The 14155-nt window shown below is 35.8% G+C and overlaps 1 protein-coding gene across 1 annotated transcript; it reads left to right on the top strand.

Moving 5' to 3' along the window:
- Positions 1-218: 218 nt before the first annotated feature.
- Positions 219-13943, top strand: psmc5 (proteasome 26S subunit, ATPase 5). The gene is made up of 12 exons (XM_052112447.1): positions 219-314; positions 1631-1702; positions 1806-1875; positions 2021-2118; positions 2218-2274; positions 5363-5593; positions 5749-5875; positions 7893-8083; positions 8189-8287; positions 13347-13457; positions 13611-13697; positions 13802-13943. Exons 1-12 carry the CDS (start codon positions 291-293, stop codon positions 13853-13855), a joined length of 1221 nt encoding a protein of 406 aa, XP_051968407.1. The 5' UTR covers positions 219-290; the 3' UTR covers positions 13856-13943.
- Positions 13944-14155: the final 212 nt, after the last annotated feature.

Here is a 14155-nt window from a genome sequence, read left to right as displayed (position 1 = left end):
TGTTCTGCGAGGAACAAAACATTGATCAAATATCTGTCCAAGAACATTCAGTCTATAAATAATGGAAAATCAGATGTGATTAAGGAGCTTTATACAGCTTTATACAGTTCGTGCCATTGAAGATACTGTAAGTCTATCCCTCTCAGCCCTTTCATTGCAAGTTCAAAGATGACGCTAGCGTGAAAAGGGTCCGCTTCAATGAGATGGGGCGATAGAGAGCCAAGCCTTTAGTCTCGAAGAACACAAAGCGGAAATTACGCATTTGACCAGCGGAAGTTTGGGTATTCAAGATGGCTCAGGACGGGATTGAGCAGGCAAGTGATGTTTTTGAGTACATTTATCACATATTACCAGCAAAGTGAGATGTGTTAGTGATGTAAGATGTGCACACTGGTTATATGTGACCTGCTGTAACTTTACTGTGGTAAAATAATTGACGGAAGTTATGATTTTAAAACTCGTTCACTCCGAACGAAGCGGACTTTGCTGTCTCATTGTGTCATGACATGGAAAATCTCTTCTCTGACCACAACACGAGAAATATCGGACCATAACACTTGAAATATCTTATATATGACCATAACATGATAAGTCTTATTTCTAACGATGCAATTAGAAATCTCTGATCATAACACGATGCGTCTTTTAAGAAAGATATGTAAAGGAGCGATATGTATGTAACATTGACATCTAGTGTTTAAAATGGGTACTGGAGTCAAAATTCGAAATATTGGGCAGAGTTGTCTCCCCCGCCCCTTCGCAGACTCGAAACTCACGCGGGTTGCCAGTTTGAGGACACGCAACAGGAACGAGAAAACTTGACAATGGCAAGCGACGAGCCTTATACTGTAAGTTGATCAGCTAATGTATACGTTTGCAATGTTTTTATTGTTTGCAAATTATATATATTTTATAACTATGTCAATGTTAGCTAGATGGCTGCAGCTCGCTGTGTTTGCCCGCAAACTTGTTTCAAATCTGGCAACCCGTGGTGTCGAAATACTGTTGGGAAATGGGTATTTGGCGTGATTACACGTGCCAAAACACGGACATTTAAAAGTAGAATATACTGGCTGTTGCATTGTTTTCGGAGTATTTCAGTTTAGCGTGTTTCCTAAATCTCTGATAACATATTATGATAATTTTATGCTTTAGAAAAGTAAGTATATTACATATTGCTTAAGACTGATCATAACATGGACAATTAATTGCCTGTTATAACCTGCGAAAGCGGTCATCTCTGAATTTATTATGTAAAAGTATTATTACAATGTATTATCATTACATATTGACAACATTTGACATTATTGACAACACGAGAAGTCCATCAATTAGGATAATAATCCGATATCTCACTAATCAACACATGATAAATCACTCTTCATCTCTGATCATAACACAAGGTATCTGATCATATTCGGATTATCATCAAGAAACATTACCTGTTTCGAGTTATCAATACTCCAACCATTCCTAATGATTATTAACCAGTTATATGTTTTAATTGTAGCTCGTCACAATCACTTCTTGCTGTGTGATTTATGTAACATGGCAAAAGCACTAATTTATCATTAAGTTCATAACTGTTATCTTCAGTGCTCTGCTGTTGTTGTTGCGTTTTTTTCTTCAGATGGATTTTGAGGACAGTAAAGGAGGCTCTGGTCTTCGACAGTATTACCTGTCAAAAATCGAGGAGCTTCAGGTAAGAATAGTCAAAATATGTTCTGAAATGATTGCCACACATATAAGCTTTACATTTGAAGTATGTGTATATCATGTCTGAAAGTGCTTGTCTCTTCACTCAGTTGACAGTAAATGATAAAAGCCAAAACCTCAGACGTCTGCAGGCTCAAAGGAATGAGTTAAATGCCAAGGGTAAAAATCATCAACTTATTCAGTAATGTTTTTTGGTTGATGTGTTTTAGTTTACTCTTTTATGGTGTTCTCATGTTGCATATGCAAATTAAGGTGTATAAAATTGATCCCCGAATGACATGTAATTGTCATGTCTCTGGTTTAGTGCGCCTTCTGCGTGAGGAACTGCAGTTACTGCAGGAGCAGGGATCATATGTAGGAGAGGTGGTGAGAGCCATGGACAAGAAGAAAGTGCTGGTCAAGGTTTGATAATCACCATTTCTTTTAAAATGTGAGGGTAATCAATTCTGAGACTGTAATATAGTATTGTTGTTGACCTGTATATTTTTGCATTGTTTATAGGTGCATCCTGAAGGAAAATTTGTTGTGGATGTGGATAAGAACATTGATATTAATGACGTAAGTGGTTTGTTTTAAATTTTTGCATTATTTACGTATTAGATTCAAAAGTAATTACAATTTGAATATATTGCAGCCAGGGACATTTTGCTTATACTGCATTGTGATGTAAAAAAAATCCAACACCAAGCAGAAAACCAGTCAAGCATTTCCAACGAAGACGACTTTGTTAATTGTAATTGGGAATTTCTAGCTTTTGAAGTCGATTGATATTGGATTTTGCAGATACTAATAATTAAGGCATTGGAAGAAAGCCAATAATATTTTAATCAGCCAATTATAACCAAATACAATACTGTGCAAAAGTTTTAGGCACTTGTGAAAAATGTTGCATAGTAGGGCTGCACAATTAATCGAAATAAAATCGACACCACAATATGACCTTGTGCGATTATTAAACTGGAAGGGCTGCGATTTTTAATTAAATAAACATTCTGCTCTCTTCAAAGTTTATTTGCGCTGCAGTCTACATTAAGTTAAGCATTGGTGTTTTCAGAGCTGCACGCCACAACAGAAGTGCTCAGAGTTCGGTTCAGTTTGCTTACGTGCTCTAAACGCTTTATTTACACTAAACTGGCGCATCCTGCGTGAAGCGTTTTTATTATTTGCGGTAGCAGCTTCTCAGTCTCTGCAAGGCACAGGTATCATAATAATAACGCAGAATACAAGCTATAATTCAATAATTCAAACATCTCTATTAAATGCTTGCTGAGCAAACAGCATTAACATTAAAAACCTGCAGAGTCCAGAAACTTCTCTACCTCCAGTCTCCTGTCATTTGTTTACCTCACGAGAGAGCGTGTTGCACTTATTACACTCACCGCGAAAACAAGTGAAAGCGGAACTAATATTACCAACATCCAACTAGATGAAAAGGAAGGAATGTTCATATAATAAATCTATATGAAATATTGAATTACTATACTATAATGCATTACTAAATTAAATATAATAAAATAATGAATAAAAATTATTAAATTAAATGGTGACAAACTAACCAAAAGTTTCACTTTAAATTTAATTACACCACTGGGTTATCAGTTCAATTTCAGTTTGACATTAAGCCTCATTATTTAGGACTATCTTATATACAATAAAGAATAGTTTGTATAAGCCAACTAGTTTTTAAGGCCTAGAGTAAAGAGTATCATTTATATTTAAAAATTCTAATTATATTTGAATGTTATTCAATCAACCTACATTATTTTTGACAGCAAACACTTTGCAACAACTATGGTATAACCAACAGGGAATTCAGTTAACTGTGACATTGAGCAGAAAGCTTACATATAACCAGTTTTGATAGCTGCTGATAAAAAGTTAAATGATCAGTATCGTTTGATGAGATGAAAAGAAAACATCCGATACGATCTCCAGTTAAAATCCTGATTGGAGCATCCCTAATATTCAAGTTGACTGTATTTTAAAAACTAATGATGATGATTAGTGGGCTGCGACCCTATCACAAAATGGACAAAAACAGGTACATGGTAGACGTAACATTTGAATATGATGAAGACTTTGTTTCACTGTTTATATATTTATTTGTTTGTGGATGAACTGAAAAGTCTCAGTTTGGTTCTTTTTAAGAGGGCTCAAGTGTGAAAACCCCAGCAGCCTTTTTGCAGTTGAACATGTGGAAAACATTACCATCATAATCGCAGTTCAAATCGCAATCGCAATATTTTTCAAAATAATCTCAATATGACTTTCTGCCCAAGTCGTGCAACCCTATTGCATAGTGAGGTTAATTTAATGTTTAAAAAAATTATGATAATGTTTGGAAGTCTAACATTTATATTTCCTATTGACACACAAAAGCTGAAGATATAAAGAACTATTTTAAGACAAATGTTTTTGAGAAACATCTTATGTGACTTAAGACTTTTGCACAATACTGTATATTTAATTCTTAGTCCCACCTTATGTTTATATGGTCGACCACACAATAGAGGCTAACGAGTCCAAAATTGGGTTCGGCATTAATACAAATTTCCAGATTGGATTCTGATTGACAAGCTTTCGTTTACAATTCTGATTCAATATTGATTTATAATGTCCATTTTGCTTGCATATGAGAGAAATTCTTTCCCAGCTAATGCTATTAATTATACAGGGGACCGTCTAACAAGGTGAGATATTCAAGGGGACCGTCTAACACCATTAAGATATTAATTTTACTAATTCTATAAATAAAAATAAAAAAAACATTTAGGCATTTAAATTTTTTTACAAATCCACGTATTCAAACAATAAATATGATATTTTATTTTAGAGGTCGACCGATAGTGGATTTTGCCGATACCAATAACTAAGGTAGTGGGAAATCCTGATAACTGATTAATTGGCCTACAGTTTAAAAATAAAAATGATTTTTAGAATGTCAAAAAAATTGCTTATTCTTTCCTTACTATGATGGGCACAGACAAAGGGTCCTGAATAAATAAAATCCCAGATGCAGTTTATTGTTGAACCAAAATCCCCAAAATAACCTGAAAAAATAAAAATTTGGTACATAATGTGGGACTTTAAGTATAAACAAGCCCGAAAAACTCCGGGCACTCGTATTGTGAGGATTTTTGTCGATAACTATAGTTCCAAAAAGCAACTATTGGCACTGATTAATCGGTAAAAAATTATATATTGGTTTTACATATTTATTGTTAAATTGCATAATTTGTACTGTTTTCAAGTACTTGCATTGAGTTGTTGAACACATGCTTAAACCGGTACTGCCTCCTTAAGAAAACCATCATTTATGTAAAGAGTGTCTGTAAATGAGTGCACGTTAATGAGAGAACTCGAACAGCTTTGTTTCATCTCTGCGATGCGTGATTAGAATGAAATGTTTTTTTTTTTTTTTATCAACAAAAGAAAGAGTATTAAAATGAGTCAATGACAAATGGGTCATGTGGATCTCGTCTTTGGACACGCATTACACGGAACAACTTTTAATCTAAACACGCTGCAATACTTCCTGTATTATGATATTCATGAATATTTTGGTCATACCGCTCACGTTTAATTGGTGTTTTAGAACTATAGAATTAATTTATGGGAATGGTGATCGAAATCCTCCTCCTGCCAGGTAACTCCAAATTGTCGTGTAGCACTTCGAAATGACAGTTACACGCTGCACAAGATCCTGCCAAACAAAGTGGATCCACTGGTCTCCCTGATGATGGTGGAGAAAGTGCCCGATTCCACATATGAAATGATTGGAGGACTGGACAAACAGATCAAAGAGATCAAGGAAGTAATCGAGTTGCCAGTCAAACACCCAGAACTGTTCGAGGCTCTTGGAATTGCACAACCTAAGGTGAGTGATAGAACTGGTTGTTTCTAATGCTGTTAGATGGCATAGCACTGCTTATCAGCATAATCACGTCATATTATCAAACATCATCAATATTAGGTCTGTTGCCTAGCAGATCTGGTTCATATTGTAAATCTGTCATGATTGTTGGTATGCAGGGTGTGCTGCTTTATGGACCTCCTGGCACAGGAAAGACCTTATTAGCTAGAGCCGTGGCCCACCATACCGACTGCACCTTCATCAGAGTTTCTGGATCAGAGCTGGTGCAAAAATTTATAGGAGAAGGTCTGTTCACTTTCACAATTACAATAAACAGTTAAATGGATAGTTCACCCAAAAATTGTAATTCTGTCATCATTTATGCTGGTTATGTTTAGTTGAATGTTCATACAGAGATAGTTTTGCTTCAGAAATGACAAAAAACAAGCACCATAAAAGTAGCCTAAAAAACTTGTGCTATATTCCAAGTTTTCTGAAGCCACATGATAGCCTTGTGCGAGGAACAGGCCAAAAATGTACGTTTTTATTTACTGATAGTTTTCCCATCCACTGTAGCTCTCAAATCGCATTCATGTTTGTTTATATTCAAATATGGTGTGTGACGATGCTTTGTGCCCAGGGTTTAAATCAACACCTGACAAATGTGGGTATTTCATGTTCAAGAACTGAATTCTGTAGGAAACACTAGTGTGTACTGTATGTGTATAGACACTAGTGTTGTCACTGTACCAAAATGTCAGTAGTCGGTACCAATACCAGTGAAATTTCATGGTACTCGATACCATTTTCGGTACCAAAGCAAAAACAGGTTACTAAACAACACTGTTTTATTAACAAAGTCTACAAAACATTAGCAGCAGAACTAAGATCAGAAATATGCCATTGAGCAACACTTTAATTTAAATGTATTATTTTTTTAATTATAACAAAACTGAACAATGTATGCTTAAAGTATTTTTGAACACTTATATAAGATTTGCTTCAACTTTTGCAACTTTTAATTTAAGTTTTTACCAAATACAAAAAAAAAGCCTAAATAAACAAGCATGCAATAGAATTAATAAAAAACAATTTACAAACTAATGTGCAAAGTGCTCTCTTATTAATAAAGCTGCATATTGCCAGTTTTCTTCATGATAAGAAATGCATAGTGACATATATAGATATATATATATATATATATATATAGATATATATATATATATATATATATATATATAGATATTATGATTAAGTCGCGAGCAACCGCATTCTAATCTAGCTGCATTTAGCGTGCGCGCGCGAGGGAGGAACGACCGAGGCAGAGTCTCTCTCAGCCGGGTGCAGTTTCAATCTCTCCCCCTTAGATCGGGCAACTCATAGAAGAGGCACCGACCACACAGAGAAATGCCAGTTTCTGAGTTTATAGTTATTAACATGACCTGCTTCTGTATTATTTGAACTTTAATAAAGCAATTTTACTGCATTTAAGATGTTACGCTGGGATGTTTCCTTTAAAGAGCTCCGCCTCTGCTTATTCCACAATGGTACATGCTTCTGAATGTACTTTTTTTTTTTTTAATCATTCCCTAATACTTTGGGATCTACATAAAATAAACTGTGAAAGTTTAGAGTGCATCTGGACTGATCTGTGTAATTCTTCCTCCATCAGGCGTGAACTGCTGCTCTCACGCGATATCGTTACAGTTTAATGTGATTTCATGTTACGTTAAGTGAGATCAAACGACTATTCATCAATGAACATTTTTCTCATCAATTTAGTATTTTCGACAATGTCGACCAAATGTTTCAGCCCTAATGCAAATGTTAATATGCTTTTAAACTCACCTGCTTTATTTGCTTGAATAAATCTGGGTGTCTGTCTTTATTAAGTTTGATGTGTTCCCTCCTATCGTCAGAAAATTGCAAAAGCAGCGTTTACAAACTGATCTGTGATGTTTCCCTTTTCATCAGCCTCAAATTACCTGAGTTTTTCCACTTTTCATTTCGACATGATTCAATTGAGGCTCCGCAGCAGCTTTGCTTGTCGTAATCTTTTGCTTGTTGTGAGCGTTCGAAAGTTCCCGCCTCTGCGTGGTACCTTCAGAAATTCTGGTATCGTAAATAATTTTTTGTTTGATTACCGACTTGGTACCGGTATTTTTGACAACACTAATAGACACAGTATGCATTTAGGTGAACTGTCTCTCAATTTTGCCCATTTCAGCTTTGTATTTGTTAATGTAAAATCAATATAATTTCACAATCAGCATTTTGACTCTGTTATTGTACTACTCAACATGTTCATGTTTGTTCATTCCAGGAGCTCGTATGGTGCGTGAACTGTTCGTCATGGCCAGAGAACATGCCCCTTCTATCATCTTCATGGATGAGATTGACTCAATTGGTTCTTCTCGGCTGGAGGGAGGATCAGGAGGAGACAGTGAGGTACAGAGGACTATGCTGGAGCTTCTCAACCAGCTGGACGGATTCGAGGCAACCAAGAACATCAAGGTGAGCAAACACCTGTCATCTGTGTGCTCTCAACTTCACGGATTGTAAAAGATAGAGAGATTATGCCATGCTTGTGGGCTTTCTAAGAAATATTTGTTTCTGCAGGTTATCATGGCAACAAACCGAATTGACATTCTGGACTCTGCCCTTCTTCGACCTGGCCGCATTGACAGGAAGATTGAATTTCCTCCTCCTAATGAAGAGGTCAGTCCATTATCAGATTATGTGAAACACATTATAAAAACGTAGCTCTGTTCTGATTCCTTGCTTTCAAAGCATCCAGTTTTCTAGTAATTCTTCAAGCAAAATGACTAGTAAGAATCTAAAGAACAAAGAAACAAATTACAAGCAATTAGAGGTCGATCGATACTGGATTTTACCGATACGAGAACTAAATTGGGCAGTACCTGCCGATAACAGATTAATCATCCAATCGGTTGAAATTGATACTGAATTATGAAATAACACTCAAATTAAAATAGTTGTAAATTACAACTTTGTATTACAAAATTGTATTACAAAAATAAACTACTGACTGAACCATGAAAATGTATTTGACTTTTTTTAAATTAAATATTACCATTAGGGTTGTGCCGATGGACGATATCATCGTCCATCGTGATGGCTGACCAACATCACGATGTAGAGCCACCATCGTGATGCCACGCCCCCTTTTGCGAGTCTTGCTAGTGTGACTCACTAATCCTAGTCTCTTCTATAGTTAACCTAAAAACTTTGCAGGGATTGCTTTGTAAATTAAATTGAGACTATAACTAATGCATATATGCTATTTTAAATACTGTAGTATATGCCAGAGACGTGACGTGTTGGTCTGTGAAAATACCATGTCACGAAGGCTACACAAATATTGATCTTGACATTGTTAGCTTCTTGTCTTTTTTTTTACATGTCTTACACTGTACATTTAGATTAAAATATTTTATGTTGTAGGCTACAAGAAAATAGCCTTTATTAATTAATTATTAGTAGTTGTAGTGTCTCAGAAAATCTTGCTCATTGTCACATAGCTCTTTACACTGAAGCGGCAGTTTAAGATAAACCCAGACCAGCGAACGTCAAATAACTTTTGTCTGGTTAATACTTTTAAAGAAAAATGTCCTTGGCCATAAATCCATAATGTCAAATCAAATGAAAGAAACAAGGTGAATATGAATAACACACATTTATTAAAACATAGAAGAACAAGAACAAGAAAACGGGAACAACACTCAGACCGAAACTCGGCATTAACATTTCACTTATAATTAGTGGCACAATTAACTTCAGCACAGGCTACAAAATAAATTATGTTATTGAAATTTTGTAAAGTGGTCATATGAACTACACAAATGAACGTTTAAAAAATAATATGCAAAATCGAATAGCTCCGCAACGGATGGCGAAAAATGCGTAAAGAAGTCTAATATCTTTCACCATAGACCATGTTTAAATTTCTATGTTTCTGGCCAGAAATACCAACATATTCACTTTATCTGGTTTTAATAAGCTGCGTACTGGTAGCACATATGCACAGATATTTCCGTGCTAATCTTGCCATGAACGGAAACCTTTTGTCTTTCGTTTTCCACCAAGTCAGCGGGTCCTCTTCCCCATCAATGGCCATTTCCTGCAGGTACATGGTCATTTCTGCCTCGACCTTTTGCTCATCAGTGAGCGTGGCTGTGGCTGCTCTCTTCGCAAGAAGGCTGCCCAAAGACTACTTTTTTTTCTTAGAGCTAATATATTAAAAAGCCCGGATGAGTACTAATTAGTTGGGCTAGTAAAATAACGAAATTTATAGTTTTTCAGTAGAAAAAAATATCTATGTAAAGAGATATATTAAAATAAAAAGTGCTTAAAAGTGCATAACTCTTCTTAAGTGGAAGAAATATTTTTCCCCCTTACGTGCAACCTATTGGAAAGCGCGGATGAGTCAGTTGGGATAGTAAAATAACGAAATTATAGTTTTTAAGTGGAAAATTTTATTTTAATATATCTCTTTACATAAATACTAAGTGCACAACTCTTCTTAAGTGAAAGCTAAAAAAAAATGCTTCACGTGTCGTGCAACCTACTGATAAAGCGCCGACGAGTCATATAGTTGGGTTAGTAAAATAACGAAATTATAATTTTTCATATAATTTTTGAAAATTATATGAAATTATATAACCCCCCACCGACGATATCATCGTCCATCGCGATGTTTTACTGTCAACATCGTCAACTGCCAATTTAGGGGACATCGCCCAACCCTAATTAACATGTTTATTCACGATGGCCTTGTGTTTTCAGTTGTTTTCATTCAGCACTGTTTACAGTGTCGCTGTATGAATTAACCTGGTCAACCAATACATAATTTAAAAGATGTAATGCTGTACCCTTCCAATGAAAGCATTGACCAATATAAATGACTTTCAGCCAATGATTTCTTATTTTGTGTAAAGAGTGCACAATAGACAACACAACAACGAGGCCGAAGTCCGTACCTTGTTTGTGTTTTGGCAATTTAGAGTTTGATCCAACAATGAAGCCATCCGTCTGTTTTGATTGGAATTACACGATATCTATAGTAAATCTTTGCCCAAAACACACAAACTTGTATAATAATCCATAGAACTTCCATTGTTTACATCATGAAATCCAGTAAACACGATGACGTCATCCTTTTATTCAGCACCTATGCACGTCTAATGTACCCTTCAATAAAACAAACCATATAAATAGTGTCTGGAACGGAGGTGTCACAGCCCTGATGTTTTCTGAATAAAACTGGCTTCATAGATTTATATAATAGCGCACGAGAATAGCCGTTTCTGATGACGTCTGTTCATGCATAGGCAAATTTGTTTGGTTAAAAACAATTTATGAGGACATGTAACCAGTGAAATTACGAATACGGGCAATATGTGGGTGTTGATAGTATGCATAAGTTATCGCATTAAATTCTTTAGGGAGTTCACATGGTGTTACACTTGCACTGATTCCTGCTACTCCAGCTTCATAATAATAGCGAAATACCACATTGGCCCAAGCCTGGGGCTGTTCAGACAGATGAACACAACACACTGGAACTGAACTTGAGAATCTTGAGACCCACATTTCCAAGTTGAGCATCTTTCCTGACAAAGCATTTAAACAACTCTTTGCTTAATCTGAGAAACGCTTTTAAGCGAGCAAGACGCAATGACCAAAGACCTCCACCAACTGTAAGGGACTGTTCACACGGAACGCTTTTGCAACTTTCCATTTGTTTTTCTATGTAAACGGTCACTAGACAAACGTCTCTGTTTCCCTTTGTTTTTGTTTATTCAGTGTCTTGTGCAGAAGCACTGTTTTTTTAGATGACGTGTCTAATTAAAAAGAACTTTAAAACCATCTTGAGACACCTGCTTTCTGTTAAACTGTATTTGTTGCACTGTGTCTAGCCTTTTTTAGCACAAGAATGTGATGGATCTGAAGTCATCAGTGAGGATACAGTTTTTTTATTGAAAACAGATACGTTTCTGATTTATACTGTATGTTTCTCTCCGCTGCATGAAGGTATTAATTTGCTTTCTCACATCACTAGCTTTAGATATGCAACTTAGCTGGTTAACGAATGCATTAATGTGACCAGCTGGATATAAACGAATGCAAATAGATTGTAACAATCGTGTCTTTTAAATATTTGGGTAGGTATTTTGTGTATTTTTGTTAACACTTGAAGTTAGCTTCTCTGCCTTGTCGGCAAACATACTGCTGTTCTCTACTAATGCAGCATCTAGTCAACAAATTAATAACTTTATAATGATATATGACAGCGTGTACTGGAGTATACTGTATACATACCTTTTTGTTGTTGATGTTTTAAATGTGCATCTGAAGTGTTCTGCTCCATGCAGAGTGTAGTCTCGGGTGTCAAAACAAACACCACAAGGCATCAGTGAAGTGCCGCTTTCATGCTGTATAATGGCAGCGGACCCCTCCAAGCCGCTCCAGCAACGGGGGAAAACTATTGGTGTGGATTTTTGCTGATAACCGATAGTTCCAGAAATCTGTTATCGTGCCGATTAATTGGCAAAACAGATATATAGGTTGATTTAAAGTAAAAACGATAGAACAAAGCTGCAAATGATGCAAGTAGTTATTGAAGGTTGCTAAGGTATTTAACAGCAGTAGCAAATATTCAAGTAAAATTTCAGACACTAAAGCAAACAATTTTTTCCTATTACTAGGGCTGAAACGATTAGTCGACTTTATTGAAAACGTTAACAATAAAAAATTGTCAACAAAAATGTTTGTTGTCAAATTGACGTTTGATCTCATTTAACGTAACATGAGATCACATTAAACTCTAATAATGGTGCGTGAGAGGAACACCATGGCTTGCACATGATTGAGGAAAGGAAGAACACAGCTCAAGTTCCATGACTTTAAAGGAAACACCCTGGCATTATGTCTTCAATGCATCCTTTATTAAAGTTCAAATAATAAGGAAGCAGGTCATGTAAATAAGTACAGTCTCCAAAACTGGCATTTCTCTGCAGCCAGCGCCTCTTCTATGTGAAGTGACCCAATCTAAGGGGGAGAGACTGAAACTGCACCCGGCTTATGCACACTCTGATGCAGGGATGCTTGCCCCTCACACGCGCGGCTAGCGACGTAGTGAATCATAATACACGTGTCGCGGTTTGTATCCTTATAGTGAAGAAAATTGCTGATAGCAGCTCTATTAAGAAGAGAGAGTTTGTTTTTTGTGAGTTAAATATGGATCAAAGTGAACAAAAGAGAGGGTAGTCTTCACCCATAATGCAGTGCAATAAAATAAGTTTATGATTTGTTGTTGTTTTGGCTTGTTTTCCTATATAAATATATAAAACTCCTTTAAAACAACGTATGTTTACTTTAGCAGCTATACTGCAGAAAAAAAATGTGTTGTCTGAGAATGTTAAATATAATGATAAAGATTTTAAAATATCTAAAAATCCTTAAGATATTTAGACTTAAATGCATCTTATTTTATCAAAATAATCTTTAGTTGCAGCCCTATTACTATAATTTTCATAATATTCACACATTGTTTTTTTTTTCTATTTAACTGAGTTGGTATTAATGATTGTGTAAAAGGACTGGTTAAGATACCTTTATTACATTTTTTTATTTTTTTATCAACTTTATCAGTACTAGTAATTTTGACACCCCTTCATTTTACAGTATTTTGTGGTCTCAAGTATTGAATAGCACAAATGCTGCCAGTAACCTCATAATGGTGTTGTATCTGTAGGCCCGTTTGGACATTCTAAAGATTCATTCCCGCAAAATGAACCTGACTCGTGGCATTAATCTGCGCAAGATTGCTGAGTTGATGCCTGGAGCGTCTGGTGCAGAAGTCAAGGTGAGGTCACTTGCTGCACTTGCATCACTCTGTGATGATTAAGGGTTGCACTTGCAAATGTACAATCCTCAATGTGCAATTTCTGGTACAGAGCATAAAGCAGCAGGATTGGTATCATTGTAAGCTGTGTTTTTATCTGTGCTTGTCCGGCAGGGTGTGTGCACAGAGGCAGGGATGTACGCCCTGCGAGAGAGGAGAGTCCACGTTACCCAAGAAGATTTTGAGATGGCAGTTGCAAAGGTATTAAAAACATATTTTGCCATTTGGATTTTGCTCTTGTTAAAAAATAAATAAATACTACCAGCTGATAGAACCCTAATGTTGTAAAACGTTTCTATTCACAGGTGATGCAGAAAGACAGTGAGAAAAACATGTCCATTAAGAAACTCTGGAAGTAGATGTTAGAGTCTGTATTTTGTTTTTTGGTCTTAAGTTGCTTTATTGTCATCACCCAAATGTATTCAAAATAAATATCTTCCCACTTGATTTATATGGTTTTTATTTCCATTAAAATAAATAATTCATTGAATTCTATTTTAGAGGAAAAATGTGGTCTGTATTTACTTTTTGACTTCTGTAAATGTATTTAGGGTGTTAATTATGTTTAGAGTCTGTCCTCCCTAATTAAAGGAATACTCTGGGTTCAATGCAAGTTGAGCTTAATTGACAGCATTTGTGGCAGAATGTTGATTACCACA

Source organism: Xyrauchen texanus, chromosome 40 (genome assembly GCF_025860055.1).
Source record: "Xyrauchen texanus isolate HMW12.3.18 chromosome 40, RBS_HiC_50CHRs, whole genome shotgun sequence".
NCBI lineage: Eukaryota > Metazoa > Chordata > Actinopteri > Cypriniformes > Catostomidae > Xyrauchen > Xyrauchen texanus.
Note: the sequence above shows the minus strand (reverse complement) of the source record. Positions and strands in the feature narration are given on the sequence as shown.